This window comes from Embiotoca jacksoni, unplaced genomic scaffold (assembly GCF_022577435.1).
Source record: "Embiotoca jacksoni isolate LCO1_2020_lvr unplaced genomic scaffold, fEmbJac1.0.p SCAF_69, whole genome shotgun sequence".
NCBI classification, from domain to species: Eukaryota; Metazoa; Chordata; class Actinopteri; family Embiotocidae; genus Embiotoca; species Embiotoca jacksoni.
In genome coordinates, this window is record NW_027185424.1 from 934,305 (window position 1) to 956,802 (window position 22,498).

A 22,498-nucleotide genomic window follows, 5' to 3' on the forward strand; every position below is an offset into this window, starting at 1 on the left:
TAGCTCACTAGCAATGAATGTATGAGCTACTGCAAAGGATCTCAGCACCTCTCCAAGCGTGGTCACTATCAGCCTTCATCCACTGCAGAAACTTAAACACAACAAGTGACCACTGTCGTGTCTTCAGCTTTTGGTTTTCACTTCTATTTGTCTGATATCTGGACGAGTTTCTGCAACTGATTGCAGGTTTTATGGTTTGATGGTGCAGTGCTGCTGATCAGCCAGGCAGATGTGTCATCTCATCATGACAAGGATGGTAACAACAAACACAACAACGACGGTCTGCCAAACATGTTGATTCAAGGCTTAGTCAAACAGTGACGGAAAAAATGCAAAAGATGAAAGAAAGAAAAATTGCAATTTACAGTTTTACAAGCTAAAAAAGCAAAACAGTTTGAAGTGCCTGAACTGGCTTGTGTGTTTATCATAAATGTTCCAGATTATATATCATTATTTGGAAATGCTTGTACGGATTTTGGCCTGGATGACTGATTGACAGTTGAGGGTTTGAGATGTTACGGTGACTCACCGGGGGGCCTGTACTCGGTAGCGAAGTAACTTCAGATTTACTCTATTTGAGTCCACTTCTTACCAGGATACATCCATGGGTTAGCAAACCTAACCAGGTCATCTTCAACATAACACACACCAACTGACCAATCAGTTGTTTTGGAAAATGGCTTCACCAATGGTACACGACCCGTGGCACATGCTGCGAGGATAGTGAGAGGGTTTCTTAGGAGAGAGAATGTGCAGAGCCAGCAAACCTCTTTGGCTTTCTTTGATGATTTTATAAGAGAGATATATAGATTACATTTCATGGTGCTTTTCTTTGCTGATATTGTCCTGCAACAGAGACTACAGCTTGTAGTCCAATTATAAGATATGAAAGTAAGCCTATCTCTTGCTTTGAGTTATGTTTCTCTATTTAACTCTTGTTGGCTCCGCAGTCTGTTTTGAATAAGGCTAAAAAAGTCATACATGCCATAAGAATACACATAATTAAAAATCTACAGTCACACCGATAAAATCATCACAGCTAATATGGACCATTACATTAATGCTATTAGTTATTATTTTTGTAGTATTACATTGCACATTACATAATACTACTTATACTGTGTACATCTGCACTGTTGCGCAATTTTATATACCATGAAATTTTATTTATAAAATGTTATTTATATTTTTCTTACTACTGGATTTTTCTCTGACTTTTTAGCTTTGGATTTTATTCGGAATTTAAATTCCTTAAATAAATTATTTGTAACTGATAACTTATTTAGCAAATACATCTGATTCTGAAGACTACATGCTATATGAGCAACATATTAATTTAGTGGAATGTAATTATAGTCAGATGTACTTGTGCAGTAATAAGGAAATAAGAAGGCAGTAATATTATAAGCCTTTCAACATGTACACTGCTCCAAAAAATAAAGGGAACACTTAAACAACTTAATGTAACTCCAATCAATCCCACTTCTGTGAAATCAAGCTGTCCAGTTTGGATCAACACTGATTGAGGATCAGTTTCACCTGCTGTTGTACAAATGGAACAGACAACAGGTGGAAATGAGGCAATTATCAAGACAACCCTATAAAGGAACGGTTCTGCAGGTGGTGACCACAGACCGTTTCTCTGTCCTCGTCCTTTCTGGATGATCGTTGGTCCCTTTTGCATTTTGCCAGTGTCCTCACCACTAGAGGGAGCATGAGGTGTCTCCAACCCACAGAAGTTGTTCAGGTAGTGCAGCTCATCCAGGATGGCACATCAATGTACACTGTGGCAAGAAGGTTTGCTGTGTCTGTCAGCACAGTGTCAAGAGGACGGAGGACATACCGGGAGACGGGCCGGTCCACCAGGAGACGTGGAGGGGGCTGTAGGAGGACAACAACCCGGCAGCGGGACCGCTATCTGCTCCTTTGTGCAAGGAGGAGCAGGAGGAGCGCTGCCAGAGCCCTACAAAATGACCTCCAGCAGGCCACTAATGTGCATGTTTCTGCTCAAACTGTCAGAAACAGACTCCATGAGGGCGGTACGAGGACCCGACGTCCACAAGTGGGGTCTGTGCTCACAGCCCAACACCGTGCGGGGCGACCGGACTTTACCGGAGAACACCGAGATCGGCAGCTTCTCCGTCGGCGCCCTGCGGTCTTCACGGACGAGAGCAGGTTCACACTGATCACATGTGACAGACGTGACGGAGTCTGGAGACGCCGTGGAGAACGTTCTGCTGCCTGCAACATCCTCCAGCGGGACCGGGTCGGCGGCGGGTCAGCGACGGTCTGGGGAGGCGTTTCTTCAGAGGGCAGCGCAGCCCTCCGTGTGCTAGCCAGAGGTACCCTGACTGCCATTAGGTCCCGGGATGAGATCCTCAGACCCGTTGAAAACCATCTGCTGGTGCAGCGGGTCCTGGGTTCTTCTGATGCAGGACAATGCTCGGCCTCATGTGGCTGGAGTGTGTCAGCAGTTCCTGCACGATGAAGGCGTCGATGCTACGGACCGGCCCGCCCGTCCCCCAGACCTGAATCCAATCCAGCACATCCGGGACATCGCGTCTCGTTCCGTCCTCCGACGCCACGTCCACCGCAGACTGTCCGGGAGTGGACCGATGCTTTGATCCGGGTCTGGGAGGAGATCCCTCAGGAGAACATCCGTGGTCTCATCAGGAGCATGCCCAGGCGTTGTAGGGAGTGATACAGGCACGTGGAGGACACACACTACTGAGACTCATTTGGACTTGTCTTCAGGAATCTCCACAGAAGTTGGATCAGCCTGTGATCTGATTTTTCCACTTTTATTTGGAGTATGATTCTGAATCCAGACCTCCATAGATAATGATTCTGATTTCCATTGATCATTTGTTATTTTGTTCTCAACACATTCCACTATGTGATGAATCAAGATTTGAACTGGAATATTTCATTCATTGAGATCTAGGATGTGTTGTTTAAGTGTTCCCTTTATTTTTTGGAGCAGTGAACATTTACTCATCTGGGATTTTTTTTTGCCAGCTCTTTCCTGCATTAGGTAGCTGCAACACTGGACTTCGTTAGTGAGTTGATAACCACCTTTGTCTGAGCGTGACTGCATTTGTTGGGTTTAGTTAAACACAGATTAAAGAGCTCAAGATTAGTGTTGCCAATTCAGTATCTGACTAAATATGAAAAATGGTCACAACCTTCCCTTCTGTTCCCTCAGTATGACGTTGAATAATTAACATTATGTTTTTATGTTTAGGGGAACTTTTGGCATACCTATGAATGGTGAATTTTTGATTGCTACATGTTGGAGAGCAAAAGGATAACAGCTATAGCACACACCAAAATTCTAACTTTAGTTGCAGCAAAATGTTACAACACTCCTAAAAGCCCTTTACATCTTGTACCATAAGTCACATGCTGCTGCACAGAGAACTTTCTACAGAGATCATATTTAAACTGAAACTTAAGGCACAGCTAGCTTGAGGCAGTCTGTGCTGCTCAGCCTCAGGTGGTCACTCACTGCTATCTCAAATCCCAATGATGTAAAACCTTGCAGCTCATTTGCAACAAGAAACATCTGCTTCCTTCAAGCATACAAACACAAGTGCAGATTACTGCATTCACTGTCTCCCCCTTCATGCTCCTCCATCCTTCCTTGTCATATCAGGTTGCGAGGTTGGGAGGTTGGGAAGTTGGGAAGTTGGGAAGTTGGGAGGTTGGGAAGTTGGGAAGTTGGGAGGTTGGGAGGTTGGGAGGTTGCGAGGTTGGGAAGTTGGGAGGTTGCGAGGTTGCGAGGTTGGGAGGTTGCGAGGTTGGGAGGTTGGGAGGTTGGTAAGTTGGGAGGTTGGGAGGTTGGGAGGTTGGGAGGTTGGTAAGTTGGGAGGTTGGGAGGTTGGGAAGTTGGGAGGTTGCCCTGTCCAGCAATTGTTGTCTTGTTTCTGTCAAGCACAAATAAATAACTAAATATTTCCGCCACCGTGGCGATAGAGCAGAGCTCATCTATCATGTTTACGAGAAGCTTCCTGTCGAGATATACAGAACATTTCCTGTCGTACTCTTCAACCTTTACAGGCTTCCATCGCAGTCTGGGGACAATCAGCTGTTCTGGAGGATAACAGGTTCCACAAAAACAACAAAACAAGCAACAAACTGATTATGCTAGCAAGTGTAAATGTAAATGTATGTGTGTGTGTGTGTATAACCAGTGTGTGTGTGTGTGTGTGTGTGTGTGTGTGTGTGTGTGTGTAACCAGTGGTTGTGTGTGTGTGTGTGTGTGTGTGTGTGTAATTGTAGAATTTTATGACTGTAGTCTCTTAGCTCACTGACCGACCTTCAGACTTGGTGTTGTGTGTCTGTTGTGGGACTCTGACAGTGAAACACAAATGCAAAGAATATCCAAGCAGTGTTTAACATTGTTCAGTCAAGCATGAATCCCGCAATATTCAGCAGCATGAAGTCACAGGACTGTATTTGTTATCTTTTGTCATTTCAGGGAGTCAAGGTGATACCTCAGAATACAATATATGTTTTGTGTTTAGAAAGAACAAGAAGGGTGTTTTGGTCATTTGTAATGTGATGTATTGGGATATTGATAGTATTACTTACTGTACAGAATTAGAAGGGGTTGAACCCTTTGGAGTACTATGGCATGATCAGCTGATGAAGACCATGTGACATACAGGTAAGTAGACCTTGAGTTGAGATTGTCATTGTGACCAACTGCTTGGTGTTACTATAGTTTAGTAGTTAAACTAATGCAAAAGTCAAAGCATTAAGGGAGAACAACTGAAGCCCAAACTACCAGTCATGTATTTGGAGGGGCTTATATAAATAAAATATATTTTATAGAATGTATAATAAGGCTGTTATGAATGCACATTAAACTTGTGTAAATGGTATTGTATTCTATTAGGTTTTGGCAGATGGTTTCATAATAATTTTACTCATGCAAGTGTAACCAGGTCATTGTAATTACACAAAAATCTGTCTTCCGCCTCTAAAAAACAGTTAGTTTCAAAGCCCCTCCTATTTGAGTTCTTCTTCTGTGGTGGTCTGCCAGATTAGACTCATTGGGACCCTGTTTCCTCTCCTTTCTGAAAGGAAGGTTTTATTCTGTTTTTCACCAGACGCTGCTCCAAATAAACGGACCTCCTCCTCCACATGTTCACGATGTGTCCTTCAACACAACGCAGTCCACTGCTTACACATTATTGCTGAAATAAATACTCTATGATGCTAGTTACCATGACAACAGTAAGAAACTGAAGACTACACACGAGGAAAGGTTTTATGAAGAAGTAGGGGAAAAAAAAAGAAAAAGAGAAAAACCCCAGCTGGATCAAACTATGAAAAGCAAAAGATTTACTAACACTAAGGTGACACTTAGTTAACATTACTTTAGCTTATAGACATTTATTTTATTCATTAAGTACTCAGTAATTCTTATTTTATGCTAACCAAGTTAAAGAGACGTTCAGCTAATGTTGCTGCATTACTTCCTGTTTTTACTACTTCAAGTTAAAGTTAGTTATTTTCAGGTAACTTTTTGATAACATTACTATCAGTTAATGTTACTTTAGAGTTGAAATAACTTTCAGTAACATTACTTTGAGTTACTGTCTCAGTAACTTTCAGGTACTGAATTTCAGTTAGACATGCCTTTTATCAAGTACAGTTCATCTACGGTCATTTTCATTCCACGTTGTTATTAAAATGTAAGATTTCATTTAAACTTAATTTAATCACTGACCAAATAAGTACTATCTGTTTGAGATACATGTTTAATGTAACAGGCTGCGGGATGTTTGAATGAACTTTGGTTGAACATACATACGGTACTACGTGTTATTGGTTTAGACAGCTGGTCAGAAACAATGTCAGCAGCCTTTGACCTGAGCATGACTCAGCAGTATTTAACACTAATCTGAGGCCAAAGCTGCAGTGGTCGACGCATGCAGTCTTTCATTCCTTCTTACTCTCCCTCTGTCTCTGCCCACCTTGTACCATTGTGTTAGCTTCATTCTCACCTATAGGAGTCCCTCACTGCTGCACTGCATCCATCTCAGTCACGTTTGATCTCTGTGGTCCCTTCGTGATGGCTCAAGGGATCCAGGGAGCACACTGAGCTGAAGGTATCAGGTTTCCCAGTTAACAATGTCATGCTGGAGGACTTTTTTTTTTTTTTTTTTTTTTAGCCGTGACCCAATGTAGGCTCAAGAGATCCATCTGATTTGGATATTATTTGAAAAAAAAACAAAAAAAAAACCATGATTTTTCCTGAAACTGAAACTTTTACTACCAAAACCAACAGAGGTTCAGTCAGAAATGACGAACGCTCATCAACAACAGTCCGGAAGAATTTGTGCTGGTTTTATGGAGGCAAGTGTTCACTGACAGTTCTACATTTAGAGAAGACTGTGGTCTGTCCAATTATTCAGACTTTCATTGTTACTTGTTTTGTTTACTGACATAATTAAAACATCCTGGTATGACTCAGATAATCTTTTTTTCTGTCAGCAGTTTTGGGGTTTAATTTGACACCGTGTATTCCAGGTTGTTTCCTTCATTTCTTACCCGGTGACAGTCGCCTCCGGAGAGCACCTCCTGAATGAACACAGCGGGGCCGTCTGGCTTGTTGGAGCCTCCTCCGATGGTGATGCCAAAACTGCTGGATCGTGCTACAGAAATGAGTTGAATCACTCCTTCACCTGGGTGACTGGGAGGACAAAGATACATAAACAAATACATTTTTGGAATGAAAGAAAAGCGAGTCCTTCTGCAACCAACCCTTTCCTTCAGAAGCAGGCAACCAGTGACGGCTGTCAGAGCTTTGGTACATCTACTGAAAATCCACTGGTCTTCCCTGTATTTGTGAATTTTGTGTGAAGCAGCGCAGTGCAAAAATCTGAAAAGGATTGCTTAAGCATTTTTTAAAGAGTTACATAACTTGACACTTTGTTTGTGAATACTTATGAGACAGCTTTAAACCCACAGTCCTATTTAAGCTACAAACCTGAGGGATCGCAGCATGGACCCACTGCTGTTGTACATGTTCTGAGAGCCTGCTGGGCTCAACAACAAAGGACTCTGGGAGCGGGATGAGGAACCAGATGATGTGCTGTCCAGGTAACGGCCTCCTTTGAATTGGCAAAAAGGAGAATGAGACAGAGCAAAGACTTATTTAACCTGTATTTTGCTGCCAAAACAACAAAAGAGGCATAACACCTTGGACACCTGCAGATGATGTCATCATTTCAGTGTTTGTGCTCACCTGTTCTTCCTTTGTTGGTGACTGAATCTTTTTTTTAGTATACGTAGTTTGACTACTGATTTATTTAACATCAGAATACAAAGTGTATGAACTGAGAATAGGTAGACCGTCTGTCAATCACGACTCTGCCTTAGACAGCAGAAAACTCGAACTGCATGTTAGACTGAATTTCAGGTGGCAGTCTTGAGACTGGATGAGAGGAATGTTTGATGTTTTAGTACACCGACAGCAGCCAGATGATTGGAAAATCATAATTAGAGATGTGTAAGACACTGCACATGAGAGCCATAGGGAAGCAGCTGATGAGGAAGACAAGCCGTTTCAAATATAGTGAACAGGACTCATGTTAAACACGTGACAGCAGATGTGGACACCCTGGAGGAAGTCCATACCAAAAAATTAGACCTGAAATGAGTTAAAAGGGAGAGCGTGGCAGTTTTACTGCAGTTGATCTCGCAAGACCACTCGGTTCATTTAAAACAGTTTGATCGTTAGTAAACCTATGTTACATCAGACTCAGAGGACGTGTTGATGAAGAGGACTGCTAAGTGTTGAGCAGGAGACGGCCACTCTGGCCCGGTGAGGGATTCTCCACCACAGCAGGAAGCAAACATGATGTTTGTTCTACAAGGAGTCATGCAGGGAATGAACTTTACATATTTCATTTCAGACATACTAAAATGAAGTTCTCATCAGTTTGCTGCGGCTCCAGTCGGCGTTGCTATAGTAATTACACGGCGTCGGGGGGGGGGGGGGGGTACTTTCTGCAGTACCTGGGACCTACAGAGTTGAGTGGAGTAGTTCCAGCAGAGGAAAAAGGGCTTTAAATTACATTTTTAAACACTATCCACAGATACTCATCCAGCCAGTTGAGTGTTTACCATAATGCAACACACTATACTTCGGCTATCCCATAATCAGTTGAATCCTGATGTATCAACACTGTGCTACAGCCCTGTTTTAACAAATCTGGACCAGCTGGCTACCTCCTTCCCAACTGAAACAGATGTTGGCAATTGTATAATGGACAACTGCATTTGTCATAGACCATTTTTAAAGGCTGACTGACTGCATCCACCCTTTAGGCTAAGTACTCTGTCAAATATAGAGAGGTTATTTGGAAGTCACTTCACGTCATGCCGGATGAATATTTATATACCCACAACTTTGTCATTTTTACTATTCATATAATTCATTTAATATATTGGTCTATTCTGTACGCGCAGCATCTATTGCATGTCTGTCTGTCCTGAAGAGGGATCCTCCACTGTTGCTATTCTTAGGTTTCTTCCATTTTTATGCTTCTGTGACAGTCGTGGCCGAAGACGTTACGTTTTCAAGTTGTCCATCTGTCAGTTTCATTCTCAAGAACAAAAATCTCAGGAATGTTTTGTGGGAATTCTCCAAAATTTGTCACAAACGTCACTTGGACTCAAGGGTAAACTGATTACATTTTGATGCTTGAAAGTGAAGCTTACTGTGACCTCATAAAACATGTTTGGGGCCATAACTCCCATTACATCATATCTAAAAATTCAAAGGCCACCTTCACTGTGACATCATGATATTCTGTAAAAACACTTTTGTATTCAATGCCACAACTAACAGAAGGAGAGATTGTGACTGTATTTCACGTTTGTTCAGATAATCTTAGGTGTCCATCTTGGAACTGTGGTGATTGTAGAAACCTTCTATGCTGTTGGGCTGAAGATGTGTGTAGCATGAGGCAATATTACAGTCCTGACCACGTCACTGCCGTGCCAATAATTACGTTAAATCACACCCTTGTGTGGAATATTGTGATTATACAAGTTACATAAAACACAAAATCTAAATGTATTCATATTGTGGGGCAATTCACTCTCAAAATATAAAACTTTTTGCTAGTGCAATCTCAGTTTCCATGGCAACAGACGGGGTATGACTAAGAACCGGAAAACAATCAGTCATGTTAACTCTTATGTAACGTATGTAATATTTACTACTCCAGGAAGTAGTCGACCCTTAGCAACCACCTAGCAACAGAGAAGATTTCTAGTCCGTTTTATTGCTTTGTAGAGCTAGTTTCTGAAACTGAATAAATACAGTACGTAGAAACACAAAACTGCTCAGCTCGCTCATTCTGGTTGTTCTGCTGAAAAACGATACTCATGGACTCATGTCTTTTTGAGATTTTAGCTCCGTGTCATGTGTTCAAACCAAACCGGTCCAGCTAGCCGCCGCTAGGATTGTAAGTGCGTGACTATCCGTGGTGTTACGGTACGGGTGCTCGGAGCGACCAAAAAGGACCAAAAGAGACCCGACTTCACCAAATGGGTCATTTAATAGATCTATAACAAGTAGTAATATTACATATTATATGAAATTCAATTCCAATGATATATTGCCATTGAGAAGGTGGAGGGACATTTCTAGTGATGAGCAGGATGTGATGTCATGATGATTTGTTCCAAATGTTCAGTTGACCAATCAGATCTCTGGGTCGGAGCTACTGTACTTGTAAAATCCAGGTTTTAGAATTTGAAGCTTCTTTGCAGCAACATCTGTACAAGATCTGCTAATGCAAATGTTTATTATACTGCAACTTGAGAAGGGAAATGCACCACACGAAGGGCTAAGCGGGGATTTACCTACCTTGCTGGATGGGAGAGTTGCGTGTTGATCCTGTGCTACCATTGGATCCATATTTTTCCAGCAGCTCAGCAAATTCTCTCCTTTTCAAAAGAGACAAGAAGACAAATGCTAAGAACAGCGTTGGTGTGAGAGCTGGTCCGAGAGCCACGAACAGATTAGAGATGACTGAATGGATTGAATATTTTCAGAACATCTACTGTTTGGTTTATCTGCATGTCACACATTTAAGCCTTTGATGTTATCATGGTCTTGTGCAGACCAGGACTGTGATGACAACTGATGGTCATTTTTAATGGTAAAATCTTGTGTCATACTTCCATTACATTTATAACACCATTTTTTGCTATTTCTACTTTCCAGATGTAATGTGTATTATTTTTGTGACAAATTTAAGTCAAATAAAGAACATGCTTTTCTGACATGATAACACAAACTGTTTAGAGAGTAAAACTCAGAAGATAAAGTTGAACTGCTTCACGTGATCAGAACTGAAAATATCTATTAATTGTACTTTTAAACTAGAAATTTCTGTTGACATAAAACCAATATTTCTACATCCCTTAAATGCACTGAAAAATATAATAAGTGAAAATCAACATCTTGATGAACATAAATTCATCATCCCTCAGATAAAATTATTCATTCATTGACATATTTCAATAAAAAAGTTGTTCTCAGTTTCATCACACAACAGAATATAACTGGCTATTATCATCTTACAACACCACAATACAGTATCCCCTGTGGAAGATGATTTAAATTTGGCATTTCTAAGCGGTCACGTTGGCTTTGTGGGAAACAAGGTTGTTCTTGAAGAGCAGAAAAGACGACCTCAGGCTGCTCTTCTTTCATAACCAGCATAAAGAGATGATGAGGCTGAAGGTGCCACCAGCAGGACAAACTGAATGAACACTGAAGCAGTGTTAATAAACTGTCACGCTCATTCTTTAGATCACGATGCTCTGACTCTGATGCATGTCTCTACTTTATGCACTGGCAGTGTCGACTCATTTCTCCTTCCACCATTTCAGTTGTTTGTGCATTTAGTGGATTCTTTAATGCTATTTCACGTGTCTGTGAAATACGGTTTCGCTCCTCTGGCATCAACTTAAAAACAATGGGGCATTTTGAACACACAAACTTAATAATATAGAATATAAAAGTAAATTATATTTTGTGGAGAAATAATATTACATATATGAGAGGAAAAAACAACAACATTTTCTTTGTTTGATGAGTGAGTAGCCAATAAAACGGTGCAGGATCTTTCTCATGTTGATTAACCAGCAGTAGTCATCATAGCAGCAGGAACGATGATGTGTTTCACCTACAGTCTCTGATTTGTGTGGATGATCTTTAAGGCTAGCACAGCTGCATCTTCACTAATTATCTCATTATCTCCCAGTATTGCTGGTCAGGATCTTAATGATGATCTGTGTTTTTCTAAGTACCACATTAGGCAGCTGTGTCTCTAAGTCTAACAGTAAAAGTCATCTGTCCTAATGGCCAGATGTGTCATTAATATAAGAGCTGATCCGTAAGTCTCAGACTCAGCTGTGTGTCGCTCAGGGCTCAAGGAGTGTGTGAGTGCAAAATAGCTACAAAATAATAAACATGAATAAAAACTCAATGATACAAGCAGATTGCAGAAGCAGACGTAGCGTTCATGCTCAGACTAGTTTAGTACTGATGTCCTGTCTGTTTGGACCATTGCCCTCCTTCTGCGAGTTGTCCTGCCTTCTTTTTAGTCTGCCTGGCTTTACGCTATTTTGCAAGTAAACTGAACATTTATGTCTGACTGTATCTGCCTGCATCAGTGTCGTCCTTTAGGAACCTTATTATGTCACTCGTGCCTCCAGAGCAAATGAGGACTGTTTTGCAAAGACTTGTTTATGTTTAATGTAAATTTAACACATAAAAGTCTCTTAAAATTAGCAGAGAAGAGAGCTGTAGAATTTAACGCATTATGTGTAGAAGAAGAAAGTATCTAATTTAGCATTCCCAAACACTGGTAGCAAAAAAAATACATTTTAGCAGATGTACATTTTTGATGAGCTAATAAAAACATTATTTCATCTTGCTGTTTCTACAAAGCCTCCAAACTTTGTTGTGGCTCTCATTTGGGTCTTAAATATGCTTTTAATTATAGTTCATGCTGAGGTTATTATTAACACTGTTAAGTGGTGATCTTATTGAAATATAAGATTTTCTTAGGCTCTCCGTACTGGTAAGAATATCCAAAGTGCTAAGCTAGTTTTGACATTCTTTTAGAAGGAGCAGAGCGAATGAGTTGGGCGTGCAGACAGACCGACAGGCATAATCCGCCCCCCCCACCACCACCGCTCTGCCCCCGTCCATCCCCTTTGCTCTGCACTGCAGGGTGGTTAAAGCAGAGCAGAGATTAATACACAGGGCTCATCTCGTCAGGAGCACAGCCCGAGGTTAAGCTCTCTCCCCTCCCGAGTCTGTTGTCACTCTTCTGCATGTAACACAAAGCGGTGGTGGTGGTGGTGGTGGTGGTGGAGAGGCACTACAGCCAAGCTACACACCAACACACAGCACAATTATGTAGGCTCCTTCTACACATCCTATCTGTAAATCCACAGTCACATCATTAATACTGTCACTGACTTCTAATTAATGATATGCAGCTGAGGTGTAAATCCGGCCTGTGTCACGCTCTCTTCACTGAGGATATACTGGCAGAGCATTACAATTTCTTCTGTTTAGAAAAGATCAGGGCTGACACGTTCATGCGCAACAGTTTTATATGCAAATCATCTCCTGTCTGTCCATCATATCATCAGGAATCATGTTGTCTGCAGTGCAGGGAAGATCAGGTCTGTGATGCTGACAGCTGGCACTGACCTTGTTTTCACTCAAACTGGTTGTGGTCAGATTAAAAAGATGGTTTAGCACTAATGCTACCAACCTTTACCACGGATAATGTCAGTACTGTTGGGTTTTTATGGTGCTGGTTTGTTTGGTGTTCACACTACATATTAAATCAACAAAAATCTGTAAACATGAAATTATATCAACCAACAGATCCTTGCTGATTTAATCAGTTAGTTTTGATCTAGTCCTGCCTCATCAGCACTATTCAGACTACGGGGAAAATCAAAGTCGAGTGACCTACAAGATATCTCGACCCTGAAGTCTTTCGGACGATCTTCAAGAAACTCAAAAGTTGCAACTCTGAAGTTGCCTTCAGAGAACACTTCCAAAAACTAGCAGCCGCTTCCAAGCTGCTGTTCACTGCTGAAATTCACGTTACAACCACGACGTCGTCCGACAAAAACACCATACATCTATTTTAAAAACTTCCATCCATCATCCATCCATCCATCCATCCATCCAGTCATTCATCTTCCCATCCATCCATCCATCCATCCATCCATCCATCCATCCATCCATCCATCCATCCATCCATGTGTTAACCTGCCCTGGTTCATGGTGGGGCTGCAGCCTATCCAGCCTAATTTTGGGTGAATAAGGTCGGACCCTGAACAGGACGCCAGCTGGGCATTATTTTATGGAAAGTAGCTGAGGTTTTTCCAAGAAGTCTCTAAATTAGGTGCCTATTTGAAAAAAAGTTGTTAAAGGGGTTTGAAAAGTCACTAAATCTTGTGACAAAGTTAGAAAATTGGGAACACTGGAGCACACGTGTGCATCAGAAGTTCATCGCATCACAAGGCTATGAAAGCAATGCCGTAATTCTTTATGTTGTAAGAACATATGAAAGACAGAAATGAAACTCAAATCTGAGTTTGGTGCAGTAAACGGAAGCTGTCACTAGGGAAGGGGGGGGGGGGCAGCTGCACCCCCGACCCTCAGCTTTACTTCCTGTGAATGCTTGAGGTATCTGACACCTGGATATTAGCAGCAGATCCTTTAAGTGCTGTAATCTGGGAGTTGGAGCTGCAGTGGGTTCAGACATCTTCCACCATCATCCTTTATCATATCTGTCTCTACTTACACTACAGTTGGTGGGAAATGAGCACTGTTGACCAGGAGCCTCAAGCCTGGGTGTGCTAAAGATGCTTTAATCCAGTCACCTTTAAAGCTGCCCATTTCTCCCACGTCCATCGTGAGGGACAAATATATCCTCCTCAGCTTTGACATACACTGATGTTATGAGATAATCCATAATAATGTTAATAATGATAATGTTTTGACTCGTGTAATTTGAAACAGCAAAAGATGGTGGTTTGTTTTAATACATAAAAGGCCCACATTGAGCCTTTTATCGGCATTTAACCAAAATCACCATCTTTCCCATAACAGGAACCAAAGTGTTTGACCTCAACCACAGACGTCTGTCTGGATGTGAACTACTGTCCTGGTTTGGGTTTCAACTTTGTTTCACAACACAAACAAACAAGATGCAAAAAATGAGTGAAATTTAGATCAACAGTTGTAGTTAATGGAAAAGATTCAAGCTGAATAATGACAAAACTATGCATTTTCTAATAATGCTTCGGTAAGAATAAGTACTTTAAATGTTGAAATATGAATGTATAACATTTTGTGCAGTGGCTTAGAAGAATAGGAATTTTTGAAGTAAAATAGAAACAGTTTAACAACCAGCATGCTACCGTATGAATGTACAGTGTTGTATTCATAGGCATCTGCTTACTTTGCTTCCTCATCTCTGGCTATGAGAAGGCGCATGTGATTGGTTGCAGAAGCTGCTCTCAGGATATCCACAGCTCTGAAACAAACACACAAAAACATATTTCCAATGTTGGTACAGCATCTCCTCAGTCAATCATTGGGTTCAAACAAACATGAGAGCAGTAAGACATCACTAGCTTACCTTTCACTCGTAACTCCTACTAGACTGTCCCCATTCACCTCCAAGATCTGGTCCCCCGGCAACAGGTTTCCTGTTAGAGGTCAAAGACAGGTCAGGTGACAGTCCTGCAGTCTGATGGGGATCAGCTGCAAATGGAGCTTGTAAAAAAAATCATCATTGTGTAAACAATCATTGAAGAGAAAGTAAAATTCAAAGTGACCTGCTGCCTGATTCAAACCTTTTTAATGCATGAATGGCTCATATTTATGGATAATGTAATAGACAATGCCAAAATGATTTCAAATTAAGATGAATAAATATAAATATGATCGTAAAAAAAGCTGAGATTCTTAAAATTTGAGGCGATAACGTCAATCTGAAACGGGAATACAGAACTGTAACTTTTGTTGGTTAACTGTGGCCCCTCCAAGTGCTCTGAGTCATGTCAGTATTCTCTCCCACACTGGGACTTCCTTCCAAATAAACAGAACAGCAGTTCATACCAGAGACCTCCACTCTGAATGAGCTGCCATCTGGTGATGCAAGAGTGAGTGGAAAAATATCAAAAGTCATCACATCCTCTTTTGGACCAGATTCTTAAGTGTGCTACTGCCAGACCTTCAGCTTAAGTGTCCTCACACCACTCCCTGCTCTGTGGTGGTGGGGATGACTTTTCCTACTGTTTTATATGGTACATATATATATCCTCTTCCTCTTGCTGTAAAATGAAAAATCCTGTCTTTAAGAGAAACTTCATTTTGTTTTACTCCTTCAGTCTCAGTCCTCTACTTTGGCAGACGTCAGTATTAAACTCTGGAGATAAGACTTCAACCTCTGCACTGGAGGACCAACCTCTATTTTCTGCAACTTTGCATATAAAAATTTTCATTTGCATTTTTAAACATTTATCTGGCGATGTTATCCAGTGAACATTTAAAAAGCAGAGAAAGTAGAATAACAAAGTGAAAAAGAATAAAGTGAGATTCTCTGCAGGTAGGGTGCATTGACTGATAATCATTTTAAAGAAAACGGGTTCAACTTGATTTTCCTCTTTTTACGACTGCATTCTGTAAATTATGAAAGTGTTTTATGAACTTTATTCTCGGTTCATATATTTTTACATACAAACTTAATTTTTGATTGCATTGCCACAAATTTTCCCTCAGAACAGTTTTTTATGTTTGCATATAAAAGACACAAAACTACCTTCATGTAGATGGATACAGACAGCCTCAAGAAGACCCTTCCTGTTGAGGAATGTGTGGCCTCACTAATCAGACCCGAAAGCTACGTTCACTTTTATAAACACTCGATGGTACAGACAGCATCAGCGAATTAATGGGGAAAGTAAATAGTAGATTAATCCATAATAAAAATAACCATTAGTGGCAGTTGGATCCAAAATTGTTTGAAAGAGCTCCAGCTCAACCAACTGCAACAGTAAATCCTGCCTTAACATGAATTCTTTTCATTTATTTTTAAATGGGAGACGTTTGAAACATACTTCAAGTTTAAAATTTAAGTTAGGTCTTTAATAAATTGTGAAATACTGTTTACCCTGTTATTTTCTGAGACGGTTATCATACTGCCAGAAGTTTATACTGTTGGATGTTAATAATAACACGACTTCAGCACTTTGTCATATCCTGAAATCCTACATCCTCCACGATTGTATAGGGATGCATATATTTTGCTATAAACACCCTTGATGCTTGTGGATTTTGTCGTGTCTGAATCTGTGCAGAGAGGCTGGTTAACAGCTGTGGAGAGAAGGAGATGCTCTCTCCTACCTGACTTTCTCCTCTTTAGACTGTCAAAGGAGACACTTGGGTGATATCCTCTTCAATGGTTTATTTATTTATGGAAGTATTGCTGTTACAATAAGCATCACGTGTTGCACAGTGCGCGAACCCAGTCACAACAGGATGATTGAGAACCGACTGTTCTCAATCTGTAATGCTCCCATGCAGCAGACAGACATCATGCTGCTGCATATTTCACTGAGTGATTGCTGGGAGATTTGTTCTTTCCTAATACATATATATTTGTTTCTGTTTCTTGTCATAGCATCAATGAGCCAAACAATGCGGACATGAACCGTGACCAGGAAACCAAACCGTGTCACCCCTACGATCTACACAGTGCTACTGGTCGATATGTGTGTATGCTGTAGGATGCTGCAGTCTGACAGGCTGCCTTTGTTACTTCCTGGGTTTTGGTAAATGTCACAGTAATGTAATTTCATAAAAAATATTGACTTCGATTACTGTAATCAATCATGGAGTATTTTTGGATCAGGCCATGGTGGAGGACATTGGTTGTACCACAGCAGGGGACCACTAGTAGGAACATGGTGGTGGTAAACAATGCCAACAGACTATCCAGAACTACACAATTTCAGACCACACAGCATTCAATAACATTCACAAGGTCTCTCGACATTAAACAGTGTGTCACAGCACAATCCAGATGAAAAAGCTCTACAAGGTGACAGCGATGCAAATATGGAGAAGTAAGTTCTATACTGTGGATTTACTATCGTATCAGCACTGTATCGGCACATTATGAGGTCAGCTGTATTGTGCTTCACCACATTGACTGCTCTACAGAGGTAGCTGCTGCTGTAATATTGCAGGTTTATATTCTTCCCGCTGGTTGAACGAAGGGAGGCGGGGCCTCCATGGTGGATGTCCCTGGACAGCCTGATTACAACATCACTACAGTAGATGAGCTGCTGTGTCTCGACCCAAATATCATCCAGGATTCAGACTAATTTATTTGTCTTACATTTTGTATTTGTTTTTGTCTTTTTGTGTTTATCATATTTCAATAAATGTAGCACTGTTAATTTTTGTTATTATTATTATTATTATTTTTTTTTAACTTTACCTTGAATATTTTTCCTAATTTTTCCGCTGTTGGGGATATGAAGTGTTACATGTTCCAAAATTCTGCCTTTTACAATAAAAATGTTTTTGTTACTGTATTGTTTTTTTGCATTTTATATATATATATATATATATATATATATATATATATTCAAGTATTTATACAAGGTGTCACAGTGGTGCAGCGGTTAGCATGGTCACCTCAGCAAAAAGGTTCTGGGTTTGAATCCGGGCCTTCCTGTGTGAGTCTGCAGGTTCTCCGTGTGCCTGCGTGGGTTCTCTCGGTTCTCCGGCTTCCTCCCACCATCCAGAAACATGAACCTCAGGTTAACTGGTGGTTCTACAAATGTCCCTGAGGCACACCATTCACAAATGGTCTTTGTTTCCATCTGTCTCTATGTGTCCCTGTGATGGACTGGTGACGTGTCCAGGTGAACCCCGCCTTCACCCAATGTGAGCTGGGATAGGCCCCCCCCCCTCCCCCCGTTCAGGATAAAGCGGGTATAGATAATGGATGGATGGATGGAAGTATTTATACATTATTGGAGCAGTTGTAAAAGATTAACACTGACAACGCATAAGGAGGTTCCTTATGCGTTGTCAGTGTTAATCTTTTAAACTGACAGCTATTCATTGTATTGTTTTGTGTTGAGCACATCAGTGTGTTGTTGATAGAAAGATCTATTCATAAGATGGTGCATGTCAGTTTGATGATGAAGATTTGTAGAGCGTTGCATTTTGTGTTTGTGGTTTTGTTTACAGTTTTGATAAAAATGAGCCAAAGATCCAGAAAATGTGTGTAAAGATGGCAAAAAAAAAAAAGACAAGCGTCTGTGGTGTTTTGGAAAAGTTGTAGAGCCTTTAATGAAACTGGTGTCTGTTTCCTCTGTGATCGACTTCAACTTCACTGTCTCTAAACAAAAGAGATTATTTCTAATTACAAACCGTTCTCTGTTTCACTCACTAGTGTTCCCCGTATCCACCATCTGTGGCACACAGAAAGTAGGCCATGATAGTCCTGTGGTGTGTTTTATTCATGTTTCACATGAGAGAAGCTCCAAAAATACTTGTTGTGTCACTCCAGATGTCTTCAGTCTGACAAGTTTGACCACCATCTCAACATGAACTCCTTTTTTAAAAGTCATTCACAATATGTTACACTTAAAAGACATAAAGCAGAATATTTACGAAAGACTTTTTGGTGCTTAACAGTCAAATTACATTTTGACCTGTCCTCGATATAAGTCGTGATGACTCTGATGTATTTATCACACGCTAACACTGGAAAAGTCTTCAAATATGGATCGTGATGCTAAGACGCTATAAATTCTAAAATTGGGATGTCTACCAGACATCTGCAGCACAGAAGATCATAAAGTCACCACAGTTTTGAAGTTCATATCCAAGATTAGTGTCTTGAGTTATGGAATCACATTTACCACAACGTTTGTGCTGCATTTGAAGAACTTGAAGTGGGATGGACGTAAAGTCCCAGAGACCTTCGCCCATTCAAATCTTGTCAGTTCATCCTTGAGTCCAAATGAATATTTTTCTCAAATTTGAAAAACTTCCTTTAATGCGGTTCTGAAATATTGCGTTCATTAGAATGAGATGGACAGATGTGAGGTCACCGTGACCTCGAACCATGAAAATCTTATCTGAGATATTGTGCTCCTGAGAATGGCAAGGAAGGATGGAGGAACAACGCAAAAACTGGCACGACTGCAAACTGCAAGTTTAGTTTAATGTGATATGTTAAAGGTATTCCTGTAAAATATCGAGGTAGGAAATATACATTTACAAAAATAACTGCTGTGCCAGATTTTATTAGTACAGTTGTACTGACTGGATTCATGTGGCTCTATGTGTCATGCTAATTTTGGCATCTCCATCTCTGTTGTAGAGATTCAGGGGAAAGGAGGTGTATATGCCAGGTTAAATGAACTGATATCATCACATACAGCCTTTCTTATGGGATAAGTGTACATCTGCCGCTCCAAAAAGTGTCTTCTCTTTCCAGACCAGCTGAACATGAGTCAGAACGGCCTGACATCAGATCGTATTAATGCAATCTGATACACTGTGGTAGTGCTCATTTACATTAAGAGTGTTTGGAAACACCATAGAAAAGGCTGTGACACTAAACCTCACTGAGCTCAGACCTTTTTCTTCTCCTTGCAGAAAGATTACAGTCCAAATAATATTAGATAGTTTAACCTTTTCTACAGTCGTCCTGAGAACTGAACGTGCTGCAAATTAGAGAAATTTCAACCAAGATGTGATGTTGAAAACGATTCGCTTGTTGACTGCTGATAAAATGTGTCTCCTAACATTAAAACTGTATTTTTATTTAGGGAGGGTGACGACAACTTAAAGATCACAGCGCTGTGTGATGATGATGTTTGGCTGTTTGGCTGTGTAGTTTTACTGCCGCTGTATTTTTGTGTGAAAATGAATGTGACCAAATGAATGTTCTTCTTTGGATATTACAATAAAAATAGAATTTGAAGTACTGAAAGCAAACCTTGGACATCATGACAGGAGAAACCCTCAGAAGGTGCCGTACTCACCATCGCTTGAAGCAAGGCCACCTGGTAAAATCCGTTTGACGTAGACTCCAAACTCCTCCCCAGTGAGCTCCTTCACTCCTCCGATCACTTTAATTCCTGGTGGGAGGAGGAAAACAAAAACAACTTTCTAAAATGTTTTTTCTTATTTTCTGCAACTAACTCGACAGATTGATGACAGTAAAACCTTGAAGATTTAACTTACTGCGACATTTCTTCTTGCTCTTAATATACAATGAAAGAGTGAGTTTTGCCGTCTCTGACAGCATGCGATGTGTCAAATTATTGTACACAGCATTAACTAGGATTTATTATATTACACAGTGAGTCATCACTGCACCACTACATCTGTATTTCACTTTCCACAGTAAAAAGCAGACAAACTCCAAATGGGACAAATGCTAATCAGCGTACATAAATGAATAATAACGGTGGGGTGCAGATGGGATTTTGAATATTGTGATCTCTTTGGAGTGAGGGGAAGGTCATTGGTCAGCCGTTGTCATTTAATTAGCATCCTGCTGACAGAAGAGGAATGGGAGGTCATATAAGGCGGCCGTGCGGTCGTTCTTTCACTTCGGGGGGCAGCAGGTATTGGCTCTCTGGAAGTAGGAACGTTTTCAAAACTGAATTTGTTTGAAAATGAATACAAATATTCCTCTATTCTCAAATGTTTATTTACTACATGCTGTAATTTACAATTACCAGGTTTTGTATTGGAAAGGCAGGGATTAAATAATAATAATCAAGAGACTTCAACTACAGCAGCTAATAATAGGATTTAAAATAAAAATGTGATATTGCTCATTGCTTCTTTAACGGCTTCTTTACTGCCACATGGTTTGAAATGGCAAAAGGTCTTTGTGGTTTACTTCAATTTCACTTAAATTTGAAACATGAATCAGCTTTCTGACATCATCCAGTTTTCATATTGCCTGAACAGACTTCACTCATCAGCATCCCAAACAGCCTCAGTCATTGACGACATGTAGAGGCTGAATCTTATTCTGTTCAATGTTCGAATCAACACAATGAAAATAAACAGACTTCTTCTACCTTCATAGAGAAGACCAGGTCGACAAGCCTTCTGATTTACAATGTTTTTACTGAGACTGTTTTAGAGCAGCGGGTGAGTTAAATTATTAATCATCAGATCAATCAATGGAGAAATTGATTTCATAGCCAGTGTGACCAATTTATTCTCCATACATATTTCTGCTCACACTGAATAGCGCACACTTTACCTACACAGCTTCTCCATCTCCAAAAGTCCTTCAGATTCCTCCTCACACATTTTCCATCACTGCACTTGAAGTGAACACAGTAGATGTAGCTTCAGGCTACTATTAGCCTGTTACCACAAAGGCAGAATGGGTACATTAATTGGGTCTGGAGCGAAGGGGCGCCAGTTAATTATGGCCTGTTGGAAGAATGGAGTTCTAAAGTCCTCCTTCCCATCCTGCTCTTCTCTGAGGAAAACCATTTCTTGTTCTTTTGTTGTGCCTGAAAGCAGTCTCCTCCTCCTGCCGAGCATCAGATAAGGACAACAGCGCTCTAATGTACGAGCAGCAAATATAAAAGACACAAGTCTCTTCTTTTTAATCAACTGAACATTTTGCTTTCGCAATCATTATTTCCTGCTTATGATGCATCAAGGGCATGTTTGTAACCCAAGGACTAAAACGTTACACTCTCAAGACCTTGGAAAGGAAAATTAAATGTGAGGAAAAGGTCTTTTAAAATCATTCATAATACCGCAGATGAGACGAGAATATAAAATAAATAAACAACATGTTTATTGAACTGCAAAAACGGTTTCTTTAGAGCAGACTGCAGCTTCTACTAGTATGTCGACCAAATTAAGCGTGACGGAGATGGTTTTCACTATGAACATTTCCTCCCGCCCACAAGCTGAGGTGCTACAGCTTTTCAGCAGCGTTAACAAAGAGATTAGCATGTGCTGTCCTCGGTGTAGGACAGCAGACAGCAGTGTGCAGCAGAACCTCCCCCTTCTGCTGTGCTTGCTTTAGGCTTCAGATGTACAGGACGGGGGTCTTAAGGCTTTACTGTATGTATCAGAACAGAGTTCACTTGCACGTGCTCAAGCTGGATGACAATAAGCTGATTTGCTTCTCACCTTTCTGCTGATTTTAGTATTGTGGGTCCACACATCACTTCAGCCTTCTCTCCATGCAGCATCCTCTGCACTACGCCTTTCACCACTATATCTAGTACACTAAACTTCATCTTTAAATTTGAAGAGAGATCAGACTGCTTTCTATTGCTTGAGAAAAAGTGTTGTCTTTTACATGTCCCCTTTTTTTCTCATCTGTAACAAAAAAAACTTAAAACA

General features: G+C 40.6%; 1 protein-coding gene across 4 annotated transcripts in view; it reads right to left on the reverse strand.

Moving 5' to 3' along the window:
* LOC138214240 (syntaxin-binding protein 4) overlaps nucleotides 1-22,498 on the reverse strand; it is a 106,743-nt gene that overhangs the window by 37,533 nt on the left and 46,712 nt on the right. For all 4 annotated transcript variants that reach the window (XM_069175639.1, XM_069175638.1, XM_069175641.1 and 1 more), the window contains exons 3-8: nucleotides 20,149-20,244; nucleotides 14,712-14,781; nucleotides 14,532-14,606; nucleotides 9,893-9,972; nucleotides 7,001-7,124; nucleotides 6,562-6,703 (exon numbers count right to left, since the gene is read on the reverse strand). In XM_069175639.1, the coding sequence (XP_069031740.1) occupies nucleotides 6,562-6,703; nucleotides 7,001-7,124; nucleotides 9,893-9,972; nucleotides 14,532-14,606; nucleotides 14,712-14,781; nucleotides 20,149-20,244 (587 nt within the window). The remainder of the gene's footprint in view (nucleotides 1-6,561; nucleotides 6,704-7,000; nucleotides 7,125-9,892; nucleotides 9,973-14,531; nucleotides 14,607-14,711; nucleotides 14,782-20,148; nucleotides 20,245-22,498) is intronic.